This window comes from Cnephaeus nilssonii (assembly GCF_951640355.1).
Source record: "Cnephaeus nilssonii genome assembly, chromosome: 11".
Lineage (NCBI taxonomy): Eukaryota > Metazoa > Chordata > Mammalia > Chiroptera > Vespertilionidae > Cnephaeus > Cnephaeus nilssonii.
In genome coordinates this window covers 39,330,458-39,358,078 of record NC_137082.1, presented here as the reverse complement: position 1 = coordinate 39,358,078, position 27,621 = coordinate 39,330,458, and the positions used below count along the sequence as shown (strand labels likewise).

The window sequence follows — 27,621 nt, the reverse complement described above, 5'->3', positions numbered from 1 at the left end:
AATCAATACAAGCATGTTATGGGTTACAATGTGCTGGACATCGAGTGGGCTTAATCCAAGTTACGACCAAAGATGAAAAGTAAGCTAGGTTTGGCTAAAACTGAAAAGTGAACTGCGTGTTTATTTGTCTGGGATAAGGACAGAAAAGGAAAAAAAATAAAATTGAAGATTTTGGAGGGAATTTAAATGTCTTTAGAAGTAGTTGTTTCAAATCTTTTGAACTGAGATATTTACATCAAAATCACATGACCATGTATTCATTGAAAAAAGTTCATGACGGCAAAAGGTTACTATCAATTTAATTACACGTTTAAGTGAACTTATATTTTACAAGCATGAAAATTTACCTGCGTTTGGAAAACAAGAGCCTGTATGTGTTTCCATTCAATTTTAGAAAATACTTGGTGTGTCTGGGTTTCCGGCTTATAAATGCATCCATTGAACCAATATTTACTGAGTGCCCCTCCTGTAGGGCACCGTGTTCTGTGTTGGCGACTCAGGGGGACCCAGCCCTGTGTAAATAGCGCATATTCCTGTCCTTGTGGAATTGACACAACATTGGAATCCTCCAGGACACCGAGACCATAGATTAGGAACCACATCAATGATCATCACTTTTGACTGTGATTTAAACCAGCTTAGTTTCAAACCACATATTGTCTTACACTGATTTAAATAATTTGTAAAGGAACTTGTGTGTTATTTGTGTCAGTGGTTTTCTTTCTTCTTTTATATTTCAAGCTTTTATTTAAGGGCAATGATCCAGAATGATTTAGATAGTCCTCAAAAGCAGTGATCCACTCCTCCAGTATGTCTATTCCCAACTTTATTGTCTTCCATCACACACTATTATTTGAAGTTTTTGAAATCCCACGCCCCGTGGAACTAGTGTAGAAGAGCCTCAGACCAAGCCGTCTGCTTGAATGCTCCTGACACGCTCCTCTAATTTTGCCATTTCCATCTCATCATCCTCCAGTTTCACATCCAATAAGACAGAAGGCTTGGCCACAAGTGCAGGTTTTGTGGCTTTCTTTGACTCATGCTGCCCAAGGTGTTCTTCCCTTAGCCTCTTCCCTTCTTCACTTTCCTCCTCCTCCTCAGATCCAAAGAGATCAATGTCATCATCATCTTTAGTATCTGTAGCTCCACTCCCTGTGGTGTCTTCCACACCAGCAGGGCCACACTCGTCCAAAGCTGTCTTCACTCCGGGCAGACAGGAGTGATGGACTTGATGTGATTATACCAACGTGGGGGATAATACATATCGGCAGGTGGTAGGCTGGAGACTGCTTCAAATACTGCCACGTCTGCTTGTGATGGCACAGAGCCCTCGATGGGTCTGGCTCTTGTCCGCAGGTAGTCGTTGAGCACCTGGAGACCAGTGGGCCTGTTCAGGCCTCCAAAACCTCTGGTGCTGGCTGATTCAGGAGTTGGGCAGCCGAAGAGGAAAGAGGTGTACAGGCAATCAGTGACAAGCAATAAGAAGGGGAAAAAAGTGGTTTTCTCTTTTGCTTAGATTGGGGAAGAACTTAGGAGTCAGGTATTCTGGGTTTAATATTGAAAGGTGAACATGGTGGATGGTGCATGCAGGCAGGCTAAACAGCCATCTCAGATGGTGATTAAAGAAAATTTAATTTATTTAGGGAAAGGGAATGGGGGATGGGATATCCAAAGGGAAGGGCTGCCCAGCACCGACATTGGGTCAATGATGGCAGCCAAAATATACTTGGGACAGTGAAACAAGGAAGGGCATAGACAAGGCAACAGGAGAGTGTAGGCCGGGCTGCTCTGGCTCACTGGGAAGTCAGAGAAAAGGGGGCTTAGAGACAGTTCAGGGGTAAGCCCAGGATGAGCTGCCCATTGTTCTCCCAGTTGCAAGTCTCATGTGCTCCCTTAGAGGTTGTAGGATACGTGCCAGTGGGGGAATGGCAAGGGTGTGCTCCTTGGAGGGAGAATGCGCACGGGGTCCTTTGCTTTGCAGGTGGAAATCTTAGGGGAGGTCTCAGGGAGGGTCTTAATAGAATATTCATCAGCATTGCAGGTGTGCTCTTCTAGGGTCCTGGTCTCTACTGTTTGGTTGGTGCCAGGATGGAGTGAGGGGAGTGGGGGGTGGGGAAAGTGAGGAGGTGAGGTGTGGGTGGGGAGGTCATTAGTCAATATAGCTGGTCCTGAGGTAGCCACAGTGCCACTTGTTTGGTTTTGCTGATTTTCTGGACCTGGAGCGGAAATACAGCTGAGACCTAGATGTTATCATTACAGAAGAAAAGGTCACATGACCAGTGATATGCTACAGAGAGGATAGGTTACCCTGGGGGCAAGGTTCTTGTTTTCCCAGTTTTGCCTCTAGCTAGACATTCCTGACCTTTCTGCCCTACAGAGTTTTTGTACCTGCCCATCGTCCTGGAGGTCTAACATTCTGGGGGTCTGTCTAACAAATATTATGAAATATTGAGATATTAAGCCTAAAATAGCTAAATATCAATTATATATAAATTTAATAAAAACTAAACTTTTAGTACTTGATGTCAATAAGTTAGGAGGAAAAAATGAATGAAAAACTTCAAATTGAGAAAATTCTATGCATCAAATTATATTTTCCTGTATATTATGACAGTAATTATATTTCCTCCCAGCGGTAAAGAGTAACTTTATTCAAGCCATTCTTGCCTCCCCTCTTTTTTTCTGCTCTTTTTAAAAAACAGCTTTATCAGAGGTATAATTTATATCCTGAAAAATATATTCAAGTGTATAATTCAATGATTTTTAGTAAATGTACAGAATTGTACAACCATCACCACAATCCGGCTTTAGAACATTTTTATTATCTCAAAAAGACCCCACATGGCTGTCTCCCTCACTGACCCTCAGCCCCAGCAGCCACTAAAATGTAAAGTCTCTTTACATTTGACTTTTCTGTACACTTTATGCAAATGGAATCATACACTATTTGGTCATCAGCATCTGGCTTTTTCCACCTAAAATAATGTTTTTGAGGTTCCTTCAGGTCGTAGAATGTTTCAGTGGTTGGCTTGTTTTTATTGCTTATATTCATTCTGCTGTATGGTTGTGACTCATTTCTGCAATTACATTTAGGTGGTAAGACAGACATGTTGGTCTAAGCTTCCTTGGTAGCATAATTTGAAAATAACTGATGGGAGCCAACCTCGTACTTATATTTATGAAAAATATATTCCTGGTATGGATTGCCGATCTTTCCAGAATGTGACGTAGCTGTGATCTTTCTGTGATACTCCCATGAAAATTGTGAATAGTAAACCTCATGCTGATAGAAAGAAGCCTCAGTCATTCAGTCCTTTAAAAAATGTTTCTATTGATTTTTTGAGAGAGAAAGAGAGAGAAATATTGATGTGAGAAAGAAAAACATCAATCAGTTTCCTCCTATACACCACCCTGATCAGGGACTGAACCACAACCTGAGCTTGTGCCCTGACCAGGAATCAATGACACTCAACCAACCGAACCTCTCCAGTTAGGGCCATTCAGTCATTTCGGTTGGGCTTGGAAGATGTTTAACTCTTGACATTAATATTTGTAAAGAAGATACATCTCCTTTGCTACATTTCATCCCAAATGTATGCATTTAGAATAAGGAAATGTTGATGATCCTTAGACCTAACAGTAACAACTGAATTACTCTTCAAAATATGAGCGCTTCTTGGTAACACATTTCAGTGGTAACTTAACATAAAGCATGAATCATCCATACCCTTTAGCCAGTAATTAGGAGGGAGAGTATCTAGATTTATAAACTTTTAGTTTTATTATTCTGTTGTTTCTATGACTGTGCTGAAGAATGAAACTGATATACCTGTTCTTTTATTTACAAAATCAGGCACTCATTTGAGCTCTTTCTAGTAGATCAGAGAAAATCCAAAACAGAAGGAATGCCACTCCTTTTTTTTCTGTGTTTTTTTTTTTTTTTTTTTTTTTTTTTTTAGGACCTAGACGGAAACTGTAAATGACCCAGGTTCCTATGAGGTGGTGTTGTTTTTCTGTGTGTTTCCTATAGAACAGAGCAAATAAGAACCTCCTAACACTGCATAGGCATTGACCTTGGAATGCCTCTTTTAGCAATCGGGAACCTTGAACAGCAGTCAATCACAGCTGTTTTCTCATACACCCCATTCACCCTGCTCTGTGCCAACTACTGAGTGGCAAGTTCATTTTAGGAGGTTACACTTGACAGCTTATGCTTAACAGATCTTAAGGCAATTTAAGTAGTTGAGGAGAAACCCTTCTATAAAGAGTTGGCAGAATCTGTGACACTAAAGAGAAGACAATGCATATGTCTTTGAATGTGTGGTATAGCTGAAATTGCAAGTTCCTATTTGGGGTGTGGGGGAGAATTCACTAACATAACTTGAAGATCTACTGTATTGACAACTTAGAATGCAAAGGATTCTATCTTTAAACTTCTAAAATTTGCAAACAAGAGACTCTAGGTTAAATAGTACAGTTTTCCAAAGCTGACTGTGCTTCCTTGGAGCTCAGTTTTTCGGTTTGAAATATCAAAACAACTTGCTGAAACTCCTGGGTGGGAACACTACTCTTTTGATGATCTGTGTGTAGATGAATTTATCAGTCTCTGTTGGTAACATCTTTTTTTTTTTTTAAACTTGGTCAGGGTTTAAACATTTCCAGGACAGATGCATTTTTGTAGCCATACACTGCCAATTTCATTTCAAATGTCTCCTAAGAGTCACATACCAATCGCAGGAATCTGTCTTCATCCTTTTCACTTTCATAGACTTTGAAATTGGCATGGGCACGCTTCTCTGGAGGAAGGTTCCATCAGCATAGAGCTGTAAGCATCTTCTCATTATTTTGATGAGCTCACTCATCATAAAATTTGTTGACATGATCCAGTATAAGGAACTTGGTTTTACCAGAACAGAAGCTACTTCTCACCCTTGTACTTTTTCTGTTACCGCCTGGATTTTGGTGGGATGCTGCCCTCAGATCAGTCTGACATCTTCCTGGAGCTATAGGGTGGGTAGAGCCTGCCAAGCACAGGGTCCCTGCTGCTTCAGGCAGTGGCCAATCTGAGCAGACTCTGTAGCCATTGGCCGGATAGCCTACATACAAATGGGCAACTTTGAAGAATGATAACATGCTATGCATCTAGAAAATGACTAGAAAAGTGATGGATAGATGAGACAAGGAGTTCTAGTTTCATGAATTAGATTTAAATCTTGTTGCAAATATTCTTACATAGTTTTTCTATATTTCCTCCTACTTTTCCACTTTAGTAAATAATAATTATAATTGACTTTCTTAAGATGTTTAGATTTCCCTTGTTTCTATCACCATATTGAATGCCAGGTTTTACTGACTATTCTTATAGCAGCAATAATTCTATTATCAGCAGCCCTGTTACCTGCTTTTTAACGATCCTGATTCCACTGCTGTTTTTTATTTATTTTTTTTTTTTGCTATATTTACTTTTTTGGGGGGTCAATAATTTGAATGGAGAAAAGAAAATCAAGCTAATTGTGGCTTCCAGTTAGTTCTGATAAAGTCAGTGAAATCCTTGGATTCTGAAATCTGAATTGTATTTTGCTTTTTTAGGGTACTATTGGATTATTATTTTTTTAAACAAAAGTATATACATTCACCCTTTTTTAATGTAGAGTTCTGTAGGTTTTGACAAATGGTTCCAGTCATTGAACCACTATCACCACGAGGACATAGAACAGTTATATCACCCACCTTCCTGCCTCCCCCCACAAAAAAAAATACCCTGGCTCTCCTTTGTAGCCAGCTTCTCCCTCACTTCTGTCCCCAGGTAACCACTGATCTGTTTGCTGTCTCCAAAGAATTTTCTAGAATGTTATATAAATGGAACTAAAGGATATGTATCCTTTTGGATTTGGCCATCTTTAGTCAGCATAATGCATTTGAGATTCATCCATATTGTTGGCCATAACAGTAGTTTATTCTTTTATATTGATGAGTGGGATTCACCTGTTGATGAATATTCGATTTTTTTCTAGTGTTTGGCAATCATAAACATTGTGTTTTATGGGACATAAACTTTCATTTCACTTGGTAAATACCTAGGAATGGGATTGCTGGGTTGTACAGTGTGTGCTTAACTTCATAGGAAGCTACCCAGTGTTGTCCAATGTGGCGGCACATTTTTCATTCCCACCAGCAACAGACAGGAGTTCCAGCTCCATGTCCTCACCCACACTTGGTATTGTCTGTTTTCCCCCCATCACTGGGTAATTTTTAAAACTAAGTAAATTATACTGAAGCGAAAATATTCCAGGATGAGTTTAGAAAGTTATTACTATTTTATATATTCCTGAGTTTTCTACTCAAAGTATTTTATAAAGCCACAAAAGAAATTTTCCAAAAGGACACTTTCCTTGTAAATGGTACAAATGACTGAGATATATGGCAATGACATCTGTTTCTTTTTGTATTTTTTTTTTTTCAGTGACAAATCATAAGTGGCTTTTGAAATGATGGTTAATGGAAAAGCTCAAAGCAGGAGGAATAATTGGCTGATGGGAGAGCGATTGAGTGGGGTCAACTGAGTGTGTCCTTGACACTGTCAAGTGATGTCCTTTTAACCTATGTCCACAATAACCGTGAATTTAAGTATTTAGTATTCCTTAACTGCGTATTATGGGTCAGATACTCCAGTGAGCACTTTTTATGTGTTAGCTCATTTAATCCTCATGTAACTCCAAGGGGAAGTCGGCATTGTCATCTGACATTTTCAGTTGAGGCCTAAGGGGTTTAAAAGGGTTCCCAAGGCCACCCAGCTAGTGTGGAAGGAGAACAAAGTCTTGTGGGCAGCACCTCGTCCAAAGCCCCTGTTTTTAAACCATGAATCCATACTCCTTCTGTTTGGGGGATAAATCTGTGGGAACAGCACTGTCTGCTCGGGTTCCTGAAGGACACACCTAGGAGCTCACATCAGGAGGTACTTGACTGTTACTCAGTGACTTGCTTTGGAAAACTCTGATTGCTAAACTAGCTTGGGCTCAAGAAACTGGGCCTAGAAATCCATTCAGAATTCAACAGGAGGCAAAGTGGTAAGCTGGAAAGGACCAGCGGACTCATAGGTTGTGATCCATGACCATTATGAAGTATCAGTCTTCACTTCGTTGTGTTGAGCCTCATTTCATCATCTGTGAAATGGAACTAGTAACACCAACCTCTCAGGGTGTTTGTGCGGATTATTAAAGGGAGTATACCCTAGCCTTCATGTGATGGGCATGCAATAGACCCTGGGCCCTGCTCCCCACCTCTCCAAATGGGAAGGGATCATGTGATTCCCCCTGCCCCTCTTTGCAGTTTAGTTGCCATATGGGCACTGGGTGAAATCTTCAGCTGTTTTCCAAAATTCTAAATAGATAGATCATTTCATTACAAAGAAACCTGGATTGGTGATCAATCTATCTGGGTTCAGGTAATGAGGTCAATTTATGACCTTGGAAAACTTAAATCATTTGTTTGTGACTTGGTTGCATTATACATACATATACAGGGATAGAGATAGAGATATATGGATAATAACCTTAGATAGTGTATTGTAATGATTAATTTTGAGAGCATATGGGAAATGATTTCTTGGTAAATGACACAGTACTTTGTCAAGAATCTATATTTGTAGATTATGTTTGTACCAACATTTCAATCCTTCCCCCCACCAAACTAACTTGCTTTTATTTTATATGTAGGAGCTTTGTATAGCACTGGCTATGATATAAATATATGTGTATGTACAAATGAGTAGCATTTGCAAATGAATACAATTAGTTGTACTTTAAAAAACTTACATTATTACTTGAAAACTTACTACTTCGGCTTAGTGTTAACATGCATGTCTTTTGATATGCTGTGCGTCACTTTCCAGGTAAATTGCACAGTCACCTGAGATTTAGCTAGCTGACACTGGATGTCACCATTGTGCTGTGGAATGTGGATGCAGAACAGGTATGCTCTTTAATACTCAGGAGATTGTCTCTTCAGGAGTTTGGAGATATGTGAGCTTACCCCCCGCCCCCCTCATATAACCTAATTATGCTTATAGCACTTGTATGGTATTACTCTTTCAGTTTCTAATATCTAAGCTCTATATAATAGTGATCAAGAATGAGAAAACAATAGTTAATATTGTTAGCTCAGAACTGAGAAACTGAAAACTCAGAAACTGTGTCCAAACCAACCAGGGCTCTTGGTTGCAAACCTAAGTAATTGACTCTGGCTAACTTAAGCAGAGATGGAATTTACTGGAAGGATGTGGAATAGCATCCAGAACTGATGGGAAAACTTTGCAACGATCAGACTTTAGCAAGAGCAGGATAAAGTCCTTCTGGCATTGCCACTGGTCACTAGATACTTCCACTGGCCTTCCTGCCTGGGCACAAAGCACCGCCCTGTGCCAGCCTCCTTCCCTTCCCAGAATAAGAATGGGGTTTTCATTGACTCCAGCTTCCACATGCCTGATGGCCAATCCCTTACTAGCATTTCCAGGTGACAGTCCTCCGTGGGCTGGGTCTGGGTGTTGTACCTATGCTCCAGCCCCAGGGAGGGAGGAAGAACAGGTAAGACACCTTTTCCTGCAAAGACTGTACAGATGCTGATTCCATATATCTGGGAAGGTGGGTCAAGTACTGAACAACCCAAGCATGCCAACCATCCACCATGGAGCTTTTCAGTTATCAATCATGGAAATGAGTTGAGAAGACCACTTAGTCACCTGGACTTCATGCCCTTCTCTTGCCTGACCTGGAGTTAGCTGCACTTGCTTTGACTTTGTTCTACCCTGCTTTTCCTTGAACCCTGAGGAAGCCTTACCAGCCAGGAGGAGACCTGTTTTAAGTGGCTGTGGTGACAGCTCCTTATGCACATGGGAAGTCTTAAATTTCAGGCTATTAAAAAAAAAAATCCCTGCTACATTAAAATAAAAAAGAAAACATGGTAGGCTACACTGTGTTCCTTGTTCTTAGAACACTGAGCAAACTCCAGCCTCTGTTCTTGCTCCTCCCCCCACAACCTGCAGTCCTCTTCTCCCTGAGGGCCACAGGGCTTCACCTCTTTTATTCAAGACTTTTGCTTAAATGCCTTCCCTTCCCACCCCGCGCCTCCTTTTATTCTGTTCCCCTGCTCTGCTTTTCTTCATGACATTTGTTATTACCTCCCATTATTTTCTCTCCATACTACTGTTTTGTACTTTCAGAATCTCTGGCTCACCTCTGTGGCCACAGCTCTTATCACAGCTGTATTTAATAAACACTTAATATATGAATGACTGGATTAAGGGCTAAGTGGAGGAAAGAAACACCTTTGTTAGAATCTCTAGACTATAAACAATGTCTGTGTTAGTGTCCTAAGGCTGCTATGATAAAGCCACAAACTGGGGCTTAAACATAATCATTTCTGTCTCACAATTCTGGAGGCTGGAGGTCCCAAGCCCTGTTGGTGGGATGGGTTCCTTCCAAGAGCTTTGAGGGAGAATCTGTTCTGTGCTTCTCTCGTTCCAGCTCCTGGTGGTTCTCTGGCAGTCTGGGGCGCTCTTTGGCTTGTAGAAGCACCACCTTGATTGCTGCCTTCCACTTCTCCCCAAAGTGCATGTCCGTGTCCATTCTTCCCCTTTTTATGAACACACCAGTCATATGGGATTAGGGATCCACCCTACCCAAGTATGCGTTCATCTTAACCAACTATATCTACAGTGACCCTATTTTCAAATAAGGTTACATCCTGAGGTACTGAGGGCTGGGACTTCAACATGTAAATGGGAAAGGGGACATAGTTCAACCCATAACACTGCCTTACATGTGTTGATTGTATAATGGGTAAGACATTTGTCTGTGATTAAACAGAGAACTAGGTTTAGTCACATTATTCTGGGTGACCAGTGATGTGTTGCTTTATCACAATTCATAATAATGTGTATGAATTGCTTTGTAACTTGTAAACTATTCATTAGATGTTAGCATAATCAGTTGGGATATTGATGGATTATTGATGCTTTCTCAAGAAAGAACCAATACAGTGGGTTTGCTGGTCTTTAGATTCCCCCAAACAGAGTTTCTCTTATAGCCCAGCTCAATCTGCAGACTGTTTAAAATATTACCTGGTTCTTCTCTACCACTGGTGGTTTCATATTTTATTTACTCATTTGACAAACATGTATGAATCATTTATTATGTGCTAGGCACTGTTACAAGTGCTTGAAAAATGTTAACTCAAACAATTCCATACAGTTTATTTGTATTATTAATTATTCATGTTATTAATATTACCTGAATGTTACTAATAAGGAAACAGAGGCATAGAGAGGTTAAGGAACTTGATCAAGGTCACACCTCTGCTGAGTGGCAGGGTCAGGCCATGAAGCTAAGATAGTCTAGCTCCAAAACTTTTCTTTGTAGAAAGCTCTTTCTTCACCGAAAAGTCTCACGGAAAAAAATCAGTGTGAGACTGAACAAAGCAGCGCTTCTTTGGTTCAAATGAGAAGCCAAAGCCCGGCCTGCTCAGCACCTCCCCGGTCCCCTGAGAGTCCTTTCTGCACCGCTTTGATCTAGGAAATAACACCTCTTGGAGGGATGCCACTTGTAAGCTGTCTTCAATCCACTCTAGCAGAAAACAAATAAAATTCGTTTCTCACTTTAATTAACTGATTGTGTTTTATGTTGAAATTTTTATCTGCCTAATCTACTTCTGGCAGAAATAAAATGCTAAGATGGATTTTCCCCAGGAAGCTAATGCCATATGGCAATTTGGACTTTGTGAGCTTAAGTTCCCCTTGGGTTTCTTTATACAAATCAAGGACTGTGGTTGAAAAAGTTTTCTGAACCAGAGAAATGGAATTTGATTTTATATGAATAGAGTTGGGTATAAACCTTGCAACCAGCTGCTTATCTTCTGTGGTCATCAATAATATAAAATAAAAGGAGCAGCAATATTAGCAGTTACTCTACATTGACTGCCTTCTACAAACAGGGATTTTTAAAAAAAAAACTTTGTTTTTACATTTCGAGGCGTTTCCACCCCTATTTTACAGATATGTAAATTGAGCCTAGGATTTCATGGCACTTGTTGAAGATGGCCCAACAGTGAGTGGAAATAACAGTGATTAATGAGCTGCATATCTTGATATTAAGAATAAATGACACAAAAGAAAATATATTTTGGATATAAAACATGAGGCCCATCGTGGTTTTCAAATTATGAAAGACTGAGAGAAATCAGTGAGATCCATTCTTAAGAGTGATTACTTCCTATGATGAAACACCTCCTGTCATTTGTTAATGTACCTAATGCATAACATGGTAAAAAGAAAACAAGAAGGTAAATCCGTCAAATGGGACTATAGATCCAGGGGCAATGAACTGGAGAACCAAAAGCAACTCACATCAAATCGATGTTTTGCTTGCCTCTGTTTTCCCACTGGTTTTGCTCCCACTCCTTGCCACATCCTAACCTAGGATTTTTCCGTAAAGGAGCAGATTAAACATTGCTTGTCACATATTTTCTCTGTCACAGCTACTCAACTCTGCTGTGTGTAGTGCTAAAGCAGCATAGACACTACGTAAATGAATGGCTCTGGTTACAATAAAGCTTTATTTAAGGACACTAAATTGGAACTTCATATAATTCTCATGTGCCATGAAATGTTATTCTTTTGGTTGTTTTTTTTTTTTAATGGTTGAAATTTGAGAACCATTCTTAGTCCATAGGCTGTCCAGAAAGACAGGAAGTCAGCTTAGGCTCATGGGCCTGGTTTGCTGACCACCACTCTGACCTGCCCACTCCACCTCCGGTTTCCAAATACATTTTTTTTTCTTTCTCTTTAATTTTTATTGAATTTATTGGTTAATAAAATTATATAGGTTGCAGATGCACCGTTCTATAATACATCACCTGTATATTGTGTTGTCAAAGTCAATGTCTCCTTCTGTCACCATTTATGCCCCCTTTATCCTCTCCTACCTCCCCACACCCCCATTCCCTGTGGTAATCACCACACTGTTGTTCATGAGCTTTTTTATTTGTTTTTCTTTGTTTTGTTTAGTCCCTTCCCTTTTTTCCACCCAGCCCCCAAGCCACGCCCCTCTAACAGCTGTCAGTCTGTTCTCTGTATGGATGAGTCTGTTTATATTCTGTGAGCTTATTTTGTACTCTGAGCATTTTGATGTTGTTTTGAACTGGGAACTTAATCCCAGAAGAGACTTAAGAGGACCCAGTAACAGAAGTACTTCCACTCAAATTCTGTAACTGCAGAGCTGCAGCTGCCAAGTCAACTGCAGTCTAAACAAATAGAAGTCAGCGTGGCTGTCTAAGAAGATTTAGAATAAAATGGAAAATTCTTGGCATACTCCGTCAATTTCATCGAAGATTAAAGGATAAATGCAAAACTCTGCATTATCCCCAAAAGCTATCCAGCTGTAAACTGATGCTAGTAAATATGAAAATTCTTTCTGTGTTAACTGCATAGGCTATTGCTAAACTTTAAATAATTGTGTTTGTTTCTCACTAGGGAAGCCAGCCTTAATGTGATGGAAACACCCTTGACCTTGGTGTCTAGAAGACAGAAGTTTGAGTTTCCGCTCTGTTAGTTTTACTGTGATCTCAGGTAAGTTAACATCACCTGTGAGAGTCTTGGCTTCTTTATCGGGAAAATGAGATTAATAATCCTATCTCACAGGACTTTTTGTTTTATTTTTTAGTTCGTTATGGTTTATTATGAAAATTTCCCACAGACACAAAGTAGGTAGAGGAGTAGAATGAACCCCATCTGCCCAGCTTTGACAATACCTTGCATTTTGCCCAAACTTCTTTCATCTTTGCCCACCCCACTTTTTCCTCTGTGTTAGAATATTTTAAAGCAATTCCAAATATATTATTCACTGCAAATACTTCAGAATGTATGACTAACAGATAAGATTAAAAAATATATTATTGATTTCCGAGAGGAAGGGAGAGGGAAAGAGAGATAGAAACATCAATGATGAGAGAAAATCATTGATGGACTGCTTCCTGCATGCCCCCTCTTTGGGATCAAGCCTGCAACACCATCATGTGGACCAACCAGGAATCGAACTGACCTCCTGGTTCATAGGTCAACGCTCAACTGTTGAACCACACCGGCTGGGCAAGATTTTTAGTTAAAGAATGTCATAAATTCATTATCACACCTAGCAAAACTACAGTGAGTCTTTAACATCATCTATTATCCAGTCAGTGTTACAATTTTCCCAATTGCCTCAAAAATGTCTTTATATAGCTGGTTTATTTGAATCAGGAGCCAAAGACTATTCATATATTACATTTGGTCATATGTCTCTTAAGATTCTTAATTTATAGCAATTTTTCTTTGCCTCATCTTTCTTTATATAATTTATCTGTGATAGGAACTAGTTTGTCCAGTAATATTTCACATAATCTGGAGTTGGCTGATTGCAACCTTTACCCTTGTAGAGTCATTAAACCAGTGGTTCCCAACCTTTTTTTTTGGCCATGTCCCACCTAAGCATCTCTAAAATCCTGATGCCCCCCCCCCCCCCATGACATATAATTCTTACTTTTCAAAAAGTGGACTCCTATTAATGTGGAGGAAGCCTAAATGGCCATTAACTTGGTAATGGGTACTGAGGAATAAATCACTAAGAAATTGTAAATAATAATAATATTAATATGAAGTGATATGAAAAAATAGCAAATAAAATTTCAAAACATAATAGAGAACTGAAATGCATAAATATGTCAAAATATATATTTACTAGGGGCCCAGTGCATGAATTCGTGAACCTTGAAAGGAATTGTGGGCTGCGAGGCTGTGGTGGGCACAGGAGTGGGTCTCAGCCCATCCTCCGAGCCCCTGCCTGGTCCCTCCCACCAAGGCCCTCCCCCTACCCCATCCCCTGTCTGCCCACAGCCCTGCGCCTGCCACCACCACTCCCATGCACTGACAGCGCCAGCCCTGCTCGCACTCACTGACTACGCAGAGCGATTGGGGCTGGCGCGAGCAGTGGGTGCTAGCAGGGCTGGTGCCAGCAGTGAGTGTGAGAGGTGGCTGCCAACCCTGATCGCCCCTCAGGAGCAGGGGGAGGTGGAGAAGCCTTGAGGGGCGGTGGGGGCCAGCAGCCACCACTCTCACCTGCTGATGGCGTCGAGCGATCACTGCTGGTGCTGGGTGCCAGCAGCGGGTGCGAGGAGGGCCAGCACCAGCAGTAGGTGCGAGTACCCAGTGGGACCTTGGCACGCAGGAGCAAAGAATTTTCAGTAACCACTAGAGGCTCGCCCCCCAATGACAGCAACCGACACCCCACCTTGGTCTGGCGCCCCTGCTCACCTACTCCAGCTGATACCTGGCATGTTCTGCATTCTGCTGCCTGCTGCCAATGTCCACTATGTTTCACGCGCACCCCCTGGTGGTCAGCACACGTCATAGTGACTGGTGGTTCGGTTGTTCTACCATTCAGTCTTTTTGCATATTAGGGTTTTATATATATAGATATACTGTATATGGTGCCCCTAGAACCATAAGAAATGTAAAAAATTCACTGAAAATAACTCATTCTTGAATTTCCCTCCTTAAACATTAAATTGCCCTCTGTGGGGTGTGTGCACCACATTGAGAACCACTGCATTAAGCACTTTCCCCTTGTTCAGATATTTACTGCTATTAGATATAGAAGCTTGATCAGATTCAGGCTCACTTTAAAAAAATCATATTTCATAGGTGATGCTTTCTACTTGTGATTGTACCACATCTAGAGGACAAAATGTCTGTGTTTTGCATATTCACAACTACAAACCTACATTTGCCACACTCTGTATATAAGTTATATATATATATATATATATATATATATATATATATATATATATATATATTATAATTATACTAGAGGCCCGATGCATGAAAATTCATGCACTGAAGGGGGATCTCGCCCCCTCTCACAGTTCGGGAGCCCTCAGGGGCGGGAGGCAACCCAGTGATCAGGGAAAGGCGACACCCCCATCACATCTCTGCTGCTGCTACTGCCAGCAGCGCAAGCCTCAGCCAGCCCTGGTTACCTGAGCCTCAGGCGGCCCTGGGCAGCTGGGCAGCCACCATCTGAGCCTTGCCTGCGCCTCGGGCTGGCCCTAGGTGACTGGGCAGCCACCATCCAAGGCTTGCCTGCACCTCGGGCCAGCCCTGGGCGGCTGGGGGGCTGAGGAGACTGGGGGACTCCAGAGGCAGGCATGCCAGTGGGGCTGAGGGGACTGGGCACCGCCATCTTGTGGCTGTGGGCGCCGCCATCTTTGAGGGTGTGGCAGTCAATTAACATATTCCCTCTTTATTGGCTGTGGGCACCACCATCTTTGCAATGGTGTAAGGGTCAATTAGCATATCCCCTCTTTATTAGATAGGATTATTTTATTTCCACAACAATTTATTAAGCACTTACAATGTGCTAGAATATAAAGATGAAGAGGCCACAGTATCTACAGTCTAATATGATGTGGATTAAAAAGAAAAATGTTACATATTTCCTTCTCAGATAATCTTTAAGTTTCTAATCAAGGATTGTTTCAGCTAGTGTTGTTTTTTTTGTTTGTTGTTTTTTAAATATATTTTATTGATTTTTTACAGAGAGGAAGGAAGAGGGATAGAGAGCTAGAAACATCGATGAGAGAGAAACATTGACCAGCTGCCTCCTGCACACCCCCTACCGGGGATGTGCCCACAACCAATGTACATGCCCTTGACCGGAATCGAACCTGGGACCTTTCAGTCCACAGACCGATGCTCTATCCACTGAGCCAAACCAGTTTTGGCATGTTGTTTTAATTTTAAATAAATTCCTGGATTTATGGGTATATATACATATCAATAAGTTATAATATTTTCTACTATACAGTATTTAATTATAGCACAATTTACACACCATATAATGATATCATCAAATGAGTTAGTCTAACTGATTTATGTGTTTCTAAAGCCAGAATTCACCATGACAACAGTAACAGTGACCACCGAGGTTCCCTCCAGGGGTAAGATAGAAGACAATCCTGCCTCGTATGAGTCCACGTCAGCTCACATTATTGAAGAAACCGAATATGTGAAAATGGTATGTGGGTACCAGACATCATGTTAGCATGATATGATTTTTTACAATAAAGTAATACAGATTAGTGGGCTTTGTTTCTCCTTCCTGAGAATGGGTGAGGAAGAGCAAACCTAGTTTGGCAAAGGACAATCTTGATAACTGGAGTTTGAACACCTGTTTAGTATCCTCTTGAGGCTATGAGCCCTCTGTCTTCACACTTGGAGTAAAATAGAAGAATGAGCCAGAGGGGTTTGGAACGCCTATCAGCACTTAATTTGTCCCACAGTATTCACCACTGCAGTTCCTACTGGTACATTTCTTTTCAGTTGTTTCAGGAGTGTTGGTACCACACTCCCTAGGAGATGTTTACATTTTCTGCTGACTTCCTGTCTCTCCTTACCTTGTTCCTTCTCACAGCTTAGTTTGCTATCTGCCAATGACTACATGTTGGCATGTTCCTTCATGAAAATTGTGAATTCTTGTAAGAATCCAATGATAATGGGTAACAAAACTTACATTCGTAGGAACTGTTTCTTAGAACAGATGGAAAAATGTGGAAGTAGAGAGTTTGTAACATTCAGATCTATTAATTCATCTCTGAGTGTCTTGCAATTTCATAGGTCACCAGGCCACGGAGCTTATATTTCATGCATAGATTTGTATCATCTCCATTTAGTAATTATTCTCTAGTAATTACTAAATAGCAATTATTCTCTAGTAATTACTAGGTAGTAATTATTTTATAGTAATTACTAAATAGTCATTATTTTGTAGTGATTACTAAATAGTAATTGTTTTACACTAATTACTTAATACTAAATTAGTACTAAATTACTATATAGAAAAGCAGAGCTAAATAGAATTAAATACTAATTACTAAATAGTAATTATTTTGTCGTATAGTATTCATTCAGATTGTATTTTAGATTTGATTGAGAATTATAAGGATCAAGTGCTTCATTTTCTGCAATCTAAACAATATTAGCCTTAATGCAAGTTAGATTGATGGTAGTTATTTAAATCTGACATCAGTATATATATATATATTACTGTCTAGATAAATCAGGTACACTGCTGCTGCTATAGAGAAAAAAAAGTATTGGACATTAAATGCCTTTAAAAGAAAATAAAATATTTTTATCTCCTAGATTCGAGCTACTCTGGAAAAGATCCGTAATCAAATGTTTAAAGATGAAACTGGACATAGCGATACAAAGCACAAACTAGATGCAAAGGTAATGAATTTATCAAAACGCACTACCTTAATTTCTTCGGTAAATAAGCATAAAGCCAAATAGAAATTATTCTTTGATGCTTTGAATGATGAATGTTAAATATTTTATCACTATCTAAAGATGTTAATGGACATATGCATGAAATATTTAACTACAGAAAGCATTAGGATCATATTGGAATGACCAGGCCTTACCTGAATATTTTAAACTGGGCTTACTTATCTACAGTATATGGGAAGATGTCAGCCCAGCCAGGACACATGGCGGCAACATTTCCCAATGCCAGACAGAGGCACAAGCTTTTAGGTTTACCTGGCCCTCAACAATGGCCATGCAGTTGAAGCCATTAGGCTGAGTGACCAGACAACTGATAACTTTAAAAGACCCCCCTCCCCTGTGATCAGCCTTATATTCTTAAGGTTGAGCAATCTGCCCTTAACCTTGTCTGGATTATTCCAAGTTAAATGTCATCTGAGCCAAGTGCATGTCGTCAGCGTCAATGTCATCCACTATGTTGTCTGGTCATGGAGAACACCAAAGATAGGGTATGATGCATGAACATAGTCTCCTGTATTATCCTCAGCCCCCCAAACTAACACAACTAGCTTCAATTATTTTCTTAAACTAAGTGTTCTGAAACTGAAAAAAAAAAAGTTAATGTTTATGAATGATGGGAACGATGAAAAAATCAGTTTTGGTTCTGTTGAGTTGCCTATTATCTCCAAGTGAAGGTTTCTAGTGGGTGGGCTGGATATCTGATTCTGGAGTGGAGGGTAGAGGTCTGGGATAGTAGGTCCAGGCTACAGGGTAGAGATTTGAGGGAGTAAGGATGATGCTTAAACTCCTGAAAGTGGAGGAGATCACCAAGCATGTGAGTGTGGATAGAAATGAGAGAAAAATCTAAGCTCTAAGTCCTGAGATTTTCAATGTTAGATCTTAGGAAAAAGAGGAAGAATCATCACAGGAGACTGAGAAAAGAGACTAGTGGATTAGGAGGAAAAACAAGAGAAAATGGAGTCACTGAATACAAGAAAAAGGGTCTCAGAAAGAGGAGTTGGACTACTGTGTCAAATGGTGTCCATGGGCCAAGTAAATTGAGGACTGAACACTGACCATTGGCTATAACATTGGGGATGTTTTGAGGACCTTAATAGAAGTAGTTTCTTACAAATGGAGATGAATTGTGTTGCCAGTGTCTCTGCTCAGCCATCTCAAACCACAGGTTAGCAGACAAATGAAGCATCAAAATATCAGCCCCCTCCCTTTGGCATCTGGGTAATGTCACAGAAGAGATTTAACTGTAATGATCCAGGGCTCTGCTGTTACAGAACTAAAGTTTGTATGCCCAATGCTTTGAAATGCCAAAACTCAAAACATCAGAGCTCAAAGTAAGAAGTTTACTGACCAAGAAGATACCAACTGAGAAGATAGAAAACGTAATGGTACCTCAAGTCCATCTTCAAAGTGTACAGAGTTCAGGCTTCTTTTATGTCAAGAGAAGGGGGAATTGGAGTGGCAAGAGGTGATTGATGACCACAGACATCTGGGCACCAGTAGGGGTCCAAGAAAGATTGTGAAACTTCTTTGTTCTTAGTCTGTTCACTCTAGTTGATGTGATTCAGGTCACAAGGTTCCTGCAAATCTTTGAGAAACAATCATTTTTGTATATACTTCCCTTACCTCCTTGGGAGAGGCCCCTTCTAGTCAGGGATCTTTTTTTAAAAACTCAGGCTACAAGCCGAATTCCTGTAATGATTAGCATGTCGATCTGAAGAAGCTATTAACCTGAAGGCCATGAGGGAACGAAGCGGACTTCAATAAGATGGAGTCAAAGAGGCCAAGCATTTCACTCTAAAATGCTCCTCTCAAAGTGCGGTCTACATTCCCAGCAGCAGCTGCAGCAGCAGAGAGCTTGTTAGAAGTGTGGCATCTAGAGCTCTACCCAGGACGTCCTGAATCCCAGAATCAGAATCTGCATGTTAACCAGATCCATCACCAAGTGACTCATATGCACGTTAAAGTTTGAGAGGCACTGGTCTATGATCTTTGTGGTTAACTACCATGGACAGTAATCTACCTTCTACAAGAGTTTTCCCGTCAATTATTCTTTAATAAATTAAAAAAGAAAACAATGCCTACTCTATATATGGAGAGTGAGAATATGCGTGAGGGTCTGAAGTACGAAAAACAAAACCATGACAGAATCAATTATTTATGTAGTCCATCTATCGTACTAAAGAGGATATAGGCTTTGTTGTTAAGCAAGCTGGGATTCTAATCCTGGTCCGAGCGGTTATTTTGGATATAACCTTGGGCTTATTAAACTCTCTAGTCTTCATCTGTATAATGGACATAATATCTTCTAGTGTTCTGAGTATTCAGACAAAGGAGTGTGTATAAAACAGCTAAAAGATTATCTGACACATAATAGATGCTTAATGAATAAAAGTTGTTATAATTATAGGATCTACTAGTATATATTATATATTGTAAATATTAGGTTTGATTGTATTAGTTTGTAATGCAATATAAGTAACTAAACTGCATTTGTCTGTAACTTCAATTTTTTTAAAAAACTGGCCTTGTAGATATTACATTTCCTTAAAAGGAGTTAATGGTATATTTAAAACTGTGGGGAATATAAAAGACAGAAAAGATGTACTCTGCCTCTTTTAAATATAAAAATCTACTCAAATTTAAGCAAATACGGAGGCCAGCTGCTTCATCTAGAAACTTCTACTGGTCTTTGAGACTCAGAAGGTTTATTTGTGCCGACCTGAATCTCCCCTGATATACGTAATAGGGAGTGATCATTGTTGTTCTTGAAGCTTGTAGAGGAAAGGAAAGGTCGGGTCTGTGATTATCACGTTTGCTCATTGCAGTGCTGTCGAAACATTCAGAATGGCTCTGACTCGGAAATGCACCCCTCGTGCTGCAGTCTGGATCTGCTCATGGAAAGGATGAGAGGCAAAGATTTACAGCTCTTAAAAATGAACAAAGAGAATGAAGTATTGAAAATCAAGGTATGCCCACAAGGAGAACTCTCTAGGGTATTTTGAGGCTTTGAGCCAATAGGATAGATTCATGGACCCGTGAAAGCAGACCTGCACACACAGCCGTAGATCCACACCTAGGCTCACATTGGTAGAGAAGCGTTTGATGTTTCATAAATTAAAACTCACTATTTTATTTGGGAGCCTACTTTTATTATTAAAAAGATCTCGCAAAGGCTCAACGATTATGAAGTCTCAGTTGTGCAAGATGAAGAATTTCTAGAGATCTGCTATATGACATGTTGCCTCTAGTTAATACTGCTGGACACTTGAAAATGTGTTAAGGGGGATCGGTCTTGTGTGAAGTGTTCTTAATGCAATAAATTTTTTAAAAGTATTCACATGTTTAATAAATCATGGTATATTATACATATACATATATATATATATATATATATATATATATATATATATATATATACACATACAGTCCTGCAATGACTATCTTGGTAGGTGAATCTTTACAGTCATCCTTGATTATTTCCTTAGGTTAAATTCTTGAAAGATTCATTACACTTTAGCTTTACTGCCTTAATACTCCAATCTTGTCTATTTCAATCACTGTTATTTCAGGACAATGCATCTTTTAGTGCTGCTGTGAACATGGAAGATAAAATGCTTGCAAATACATGCATAAGCTGATGGGCACTGTGGAAGTCTGAAGGGTACAGTCTGCACACGCAGGGCACTGATGTTCGTGGAACTCTGGTTTGGCCTGCCCAGGGCCAGTCGGCCTGCATGATAGCCCCACTAAATAGGGTTTCTCATTTTACATTTTCCTTTTACAAATTAAGCGTCTTTTCTCCTGTCCATTGACAACGGGGGTGCAAACCAGACAATTACCGCCTCTGTGTTTTACCGCCTCTGTGTTTTTAATTGCCCGTCAAACCATTCTGCCTTAGAACCTTTTCACTGTAAATGTCAAAACCTGCACAGTGACCTTTTTTCTTTTCTTTTCCTAGTTGGAAGCCTCCAGGGAAGCAGGCGCAGCAGCTCTGAGAAATGTGGCCCAGAGATTATTTGAAATCTACCAAACACAGTCTGAAGAAGTTAGAAAGCAGCATGAGGACAGTACACACTTCCTCCAGGTACTTGCCTATTGGATAAATCTCCCCCAGTCGTTCTGGTCCCCCTTTCTGAAGAGTTAAATGTGAAACAAGCAATGGGAAGGGCAGGAAGTGCTCTGTGACCATCCCTTCCCCCCCACCCCCACCCCCTGCCACCCCTGCTTTGCGGGCTCCTGGATGTTGCCAAGCTGCTGTGTTAGCACCCTTGCCCAGGGCCCTGCAGAGCACAGGTGGCAGGTGGGCCGTGCCTCCCTGCCTAGAAATCAGAGCTGTCCCAGGTGACCCTGGCCAGTGACTTCTCCTCTGGTTCTGCCTTTGACTAACTAGCTGAGTTGAGTCCTTCCACCTTGCTGGACTTGGACCTCCTTGTGTTTAAAATGAAAGAATTGGGCTAGTGAAATGGTTTCAAAATGGATTTGATTCTAGAATACATTTCTCAGGTTGAGCAAACAACAAGCATGTGTGTATGTGTACATATATATTTTAAGATATATAACAATTATATATTTCTTATTTTAATAGATAAAAATTAAAAATATTAAAACCTAAATATGTAATTATGTGTGTGTGTGTATATATATATATATATATATATATATATAGTAGACACACATGTGTGTATATATATATGTATATATATAGTAAACACACATTTTTTGTTTGTTTTTTTTTTAAATCTGAAGTATATATTGTAGGGCCAATAAAAGTTTATCTGAAGAATGTATTCTAGAACTGGAAAAGAAAAATAATAGTGCTCATGCACGTGTGTGCGCGCGCGCGTGCATACGCGCTCCAAATTGGAAGCTCGTTCATGCCTGGATCCCCGCCAGCGCCGGCCCTAGGAAAGCACGGTGGGGACACAGTAGGAAATTCTCTCCTCGGTGACAGGCCTTCATGCTTCAGCCTGTGGAGGTGCAGGGTGCGGATAAGAGCCTGGGTGACAGGCTGTGTGGACCCCAGCGCTCTGTGAGGGGTGAGCCTGCGGGCCTGGAGCGCACATGTCCCGGCCAAGGGGCTCAGCCCCAGCCTGGAGTGGCCTGGCAGCAATGCCCGCCTGGTATTGTCAAGGGAAGCCAGACACTTTTTTAAAACTGCACACACTCAAATCTGTTAACTACACACGCAGCTGTGAGTGTGCATGTCAGAAGTCAGCTGAAAAGCGCCCACCTGTGGTCCGGGGGCGGCCAGGTGGACTGCTCTCCACTGGTCTTTAGCACAGCTGCTACCCGCCTGGACACAGTGGAGAGAATTATTCTGCTTTTATGACACTTTTGTGTTAAAATAAAACATTATTTTTCTTAAACTATATAAAATTTCATTTTTGTTCTAGATATGTTTTGTTGAGAAAAGGTAAAAAATTTTGTTTTTCTTAAATTTGTGTCTCTCTTTCTCATACCAGTTCAAGTAGTACACTTTATGGTAACAAAGGTAAACATTCTAGGGATATTTATATATTATTAATTCTTCATTGATTTGGTGTTGTTGTAGCCCATCAGGTTTATTTAGAAGGAAACACTGAATTAAAAAATGAATTCTAAACAAGTGCAAATTGTTATTATTATTTTTTGGGTTACTCAGAAAATTATAGAAGATAATATTTGTACAGTAAAACCTTGATATAATGGACTAATTCAGGCAAGGAGTCATCTGTTAAAGCCGAAAGTCCATTATATAGGAAAGTAGGTTTTTCCAATGCGTATGTTAAAAATTTGACAAATTAGGTTACCTGTTTTTACTTATGTAGACACATTTGTGTAATTAAAATGAAGTATGTATGAAAAGTTTCCTATATGTATTACAGTAATTTTAAATTTACACTGAATAGATCTAGTAAATGTGTGCATTCATCAGTCACAATGAGTAAGCAAATGCACACGGCTGGGCATGGCTTAGTGCACTGGGAACTTTGGCCAGCATGAGTTACAACTGCTGCAGAAAGTCACACTGCGTGACAACAGAACTAATTACCTCACATGACATGGTGTGATCACGTGATAATCATTCCCTGAACATTGTTTACACATGGTGACTCTTGGATTTAAATATGTAGACTATAGTTGTAGATATATAATATTTATGTCGGTGAAATTACTACAGTATTTTTTCCAACATCTGGCTTATTTTTAAAAATATTTTTTATTGATTTCAGAGAGGAAGGGAGAGGGAGAGAGAGTTAGAAACATCAATGATGACAGAGAATCGTTGATCTGCTGCCTCCTGCATGCCCCCCACTGGGGATCGAGCCCGCAACCCAGGCATGTGCCCTTGACCGGAATCGAACCTGGGACCTTTCAGTCTGCAGGCCGATGCTCTATCCACTGAGCCAAAACAGCTAGGGCTATTCATTAAAACTTGTTAAAAATAATAGTGACTTAATAACAAAAAAATTACCTGTTAATTTAATTATAACCAAATCTAGGTTAAAAGTATTTTAAAATTAACAGGGTGTTAATTTTCACATATGACATATGAACCAGAAATTTTGTTCATTAAATCCAAAGTCTGTTAAATTGAGTATTTGCTGTATAGGTTTAACAAATTAATAAACTGACAAATGTCTTTCTGACCAAAGGTTAACAAACTTGAAAAAGAACAGGAATTGAAACAACAGGTTGAACATCTGAATCAAGTTGCTGATAAACTTGAAGAAAAGCATAATAAAATTACAGCATTGGAGAGCCTTGTACAGAGAATGGAAAAGGTAAAGGGCTAGAGAATTAAAGGGATTTCTTCCTGCAATTAAAAAAATATCACCAAAATGAATAAGATAACGTTAAGTAGCAGTACTCTTTTCAACTCCTAAGACTTTAGGAAGTATTCAGTGATGCTAGTTTCTGTCCTTACACATTTAATATGATCTATTTGTTCAGGATTGACCTCTCTACAAATACTGATGTTATCACTCTGTCACTTTCTCCTTCCAGTAAATGTAAAACTTAGAAAGGGGAACCATGTGAGACACTGAATGGAAACAATGGAGAAGATCACCAAGTTTATCTATTAACTAGAGGCCCAGTGCATGAAATTCGTGCACGGGGGTGGTGTGTCCCTCAGCCCAGCCTGCACCCTCTCCAATTTGGAACCCCTTGAGGGATGTCTGACTGCCCGTTTAGGCCCGATCCCAGTAGGATCGGGCCTAAACGGGCATTCGGACATCCCTCTCACAATCCAGGACTGCTGGCTCCTAACTGCTCACCTGTCTGCCTGCCTGATTGCCCCTAACTGCCCCCCCTTTCAGCCTGATCACCCCTAACTGCCCCTGCCTGCCGGCCAGATCACTCCTAACTTCCCCCTCTTCTGCCAACCTGGTCGCCCCTTACTGCCCCCCCTGCTGGCCTGGTTGCCCTCAACTGCCCCCCTCTGCTGGCCTGGTTGCCCCCAACTGCCCCCCTGCTGGCCTGGTCACCCCCAAATGCCCCCCCACCTTCCTGGTCACCCCCCAACTTCCCCCTGCCAGCCTGGTTGCCCCCAACTGCTGCCCCCACTGGCCTGACCCTCACTGCCCCCCTGGCTGGCCTGGTTACCCCAACTGGCCACCCCTGCCGGCCTGGTTGCCCCTCATGGCTCCCCCTGCCAGCCTGGTCGCCCCCAACTTCCCCCCTTGCCGGCCTGGTCGCCCCTCACTGTCCTCCCTGCCGGCCTGGTCACCCCATGCAGCCTGCTGTTCAGTTGTTTGGTCGTCCGTCACTAAACCCCCTGCCCCACACAGAATATAGGCTTTACTTCTAGTAAATACTTTCTAATACATTTTATATTTTTATTATATTAACTAGAGGCCTGGTGCACGAAATTCATGTACGGGAGGGGGTGGTGCCCTTAGCCCAGCCTGCACCCTCTCCAATCTGCTCACCTGCCTGCCTGCCTGATTGCCCCACACAGCCTACTGTTCAGTCATTTGGTCGTCCCTCACTAATCCCCCTGCTGGCCTGGTCGCCCCACACAGCCTGCTGTTTGGTCGTTACTGTGAGGGCGTCCTGACCAATTTGCATATTACCCTTTTATTAGTATAGATTCCCTGATTTACCTATGTTCTTTCCAGTCTTGTTTTATTTAATGAGTTTCCCCCAGTTGATCCCATTTTAGAAATGTCACTTCAAAAGCATCTTGTTTCAATATTCACGTTTCTTGGCAAAAGGACTTTGATTAATTTTTAAATATGTTCCAAGAATTTAATTGATAACACTGTGCATTTGGCCAAATTTGTAATCTTAATGAAAGTCCTATGAGGAAATCACAAAAACTAAATAAGCCTAAACTGAACTGAATCAAATAATAATAATACACAGCTGCATCTATGTTGTGCAGTGGGTCACCGAGTGTTGCACTTGAGCCAAAGTCACTGGGCCACAATGTCCTTAAGCAACTGGTTTGTCCTTGTGTGACAGCCCATCATTAGGATGTTTTGGACAAGTTATAACATTTGAATGACTATTTGTAGTATTAGGATACTTATCATGTAATAAATAGTTTAACAAACTAAGATAGCACAAAGAATGCTTGCCATTAGGAAAGAAAGACAATTCTGGAATGCAAATAGGGTTGTTTAACCAAACAACTTGATTAACTAGTTTGACATTTAAATTTAGACTTGCACTCACCTCAAACCCAGCAGCTTTGGGTGAGGGTTAGGGGCCAATTGTCAGTTCCTGAAAGTGAACAAAAGAACCGTGGAATATACTTTTCATTTCCTAGAAATCTGTACTCGATATAGGTTCATGTCAGAATTCTGGAATATATTCATGTGACTTAATTCCACAAATATTTGAGCACCTACCATGTACCAGCCTGAGCTAGAGGCTAGGTATCTATTCATGAATGAACCAGATACAGTCTGCTTATGGAGAGTACAATGTAGTATATCTGGGTTGTGTGGGACTCAAGGAACTTTCCAGATCTCCCTTCATCCATTCTCTTAGGGCTCCTTAGGGATGCTGGCACCCCTACTGAAGATAGGGGATATACCCCAGTAAGAGGTGAGATGTCTCAGAAGTGATGAGCGTTTGTCTTGATATTGACCCATCATGGTGGACTGTCTCTAGGAGTTCTGGGACAGAGTGAGTGGACAAGATGCCCATGGCTCAGCAAGGCCTTGCAGTAACTTCCAGAATACTAGTTCAATGATTTCTTAGAGTGGATCCATTCGGATGTCTGGGATGCGGGGTAGGTGAGGATGGAATAGAAGGGCAATGGAGTTTTTCTGTGGGTTTTTTAAAGACATTTAGTTTAAAGATACTTTATATTTGTAAAGCAAACATGCAAAGAAATAAAACTTTAAGAAGCAAAGCTGGGCAAAGCATCTTGGTTTAAGGAGATACTGAGAATACAGGCTGTGATGAAGGGTTTCTCGGGTGCAGAGTGTGTATCAGAAGAAGGGAAGGAGGTACAGAGACTTTTGTATAATAGGAAAAAGGTGAGTCCAACAAGGAAATGAAAATTGAAAAATGAACATCCACAACAAAGGTTGATAAATACCACCCTGGTAGGGGGTGCCCCCGGAGAAGGAGTCATTTTCTACTCACCAGTAAATAGCCATTAGTGGTATGAGGTCTGGTAATGAACACATTACTTACAACCCTCACCATCTGTCCCACTTTAATCAGGGATGCAATAAGAACGAATTCCATACACACAGTGATAAGCCAGCAAAAACGTCCAGTTAGAGCCTTATAATACAGCATATGTTCCTTTTGCGAGCAGTGCAATTCTGTTGCACCATATTTGTTTTCTAGTGTCATTGATTTAGCTCTATTAGAATTTTAGAGTTCAAAGGTGCTTTTGAGACCATCTAGTTCCTCATCATCATTTTATAAATGAGGACAATGCAAGCAGGAACTATTCCATGGTCGTCCAGTTACCAGTTTACAATCCTCTCCATTATGTCTCTTATCTCTCCGTCTTCTCCGATGCTGGATAAAAACGACAATCTTGGTCATTTAGATGTTAACATCTGGCCATGATTTAAATTAGTGTCTGCTCCATTATGATGAATAGGGGTGATTTGGGAAGAGTGGATTGCCCACTGGGTGGCGCTGCGAACTCCTTTCCCTTCTAGAAGGCACTATCCCTGAGAAGCTCTGGCTGGGATAGTGTGATTTTCTGTGTTGTCAAAAAAGAAGCATTAAGAGCCCTCCTTAAGGCAGAACATTGATATGTCCAATTGTCTGGTCTGCTTGCACCTTGGTTA

The 27,621-nt window shown here is 40.7% G+C and overlaps 1 protein-coding gene and 1 pseudogene across 5 annotated transcripts in view; one reads left to right on the top strand and one right to left on the bottom strand.

Annotated features, from left to right (window-relative positions):
- Positions 1–27,621, top strand: part of CCDC68 (coiled-coil domain containing 68) — a 41,635-nt gene that overhangs the window by 1,618 nt on the left and 12,396 nt on the right. Inside the window, exons 2-8 of one of the 4 annotated variants that reach the window (XM_079784185.1) lie at positions 7,892–7,971; positions 12,524–12,619; positions 15,979–16,103; positions 17,231–17,317; positions 20,200–20,340; positions 21,333–21,458; positions 24,010–24,138. In XM_079784185.1, coding sequence (XP_079640311.1) covers positions 15,987–16,103; positions 17,231–17,317; positions 20,200–20,340; positions 21,333–21,458; positions 24,010–24,138 — 600 coding nt within the window. In that variant the 5' untranslated portion in view covers positions 7,892–7,971; positions 12,524–12,619; positions 15,979–15,986. Of the gene's footprint in view, positions 1–7,891; positions 7,972–12,523; positions 12,620–15,974; positions 16,104–17,230; positions 17,318–20,199; positions 20,341–21,332; positions 21,459–24,009; positions 24,139–27,621 lie in introns of all 4 variants that reach the window. The other 3 variants (XM_079784183.1, XM_079784186.1, XM_079784184.1) reach the window with 3 other exon arrangements.
- On the bottom strand, positions 672–9,623 carry LOC307107494 (elongation factor 1-beta-like; annotated as a pseudogene). The gene is made up of 3 exons: positions 9,427–9,623; positions 8,836–8,909; positions 672–1,511 (listed from the first exon to the last, which is right to left on the bottom strand). The product of its transcript is annotated as an elongation factor 1-beta-like (transcript).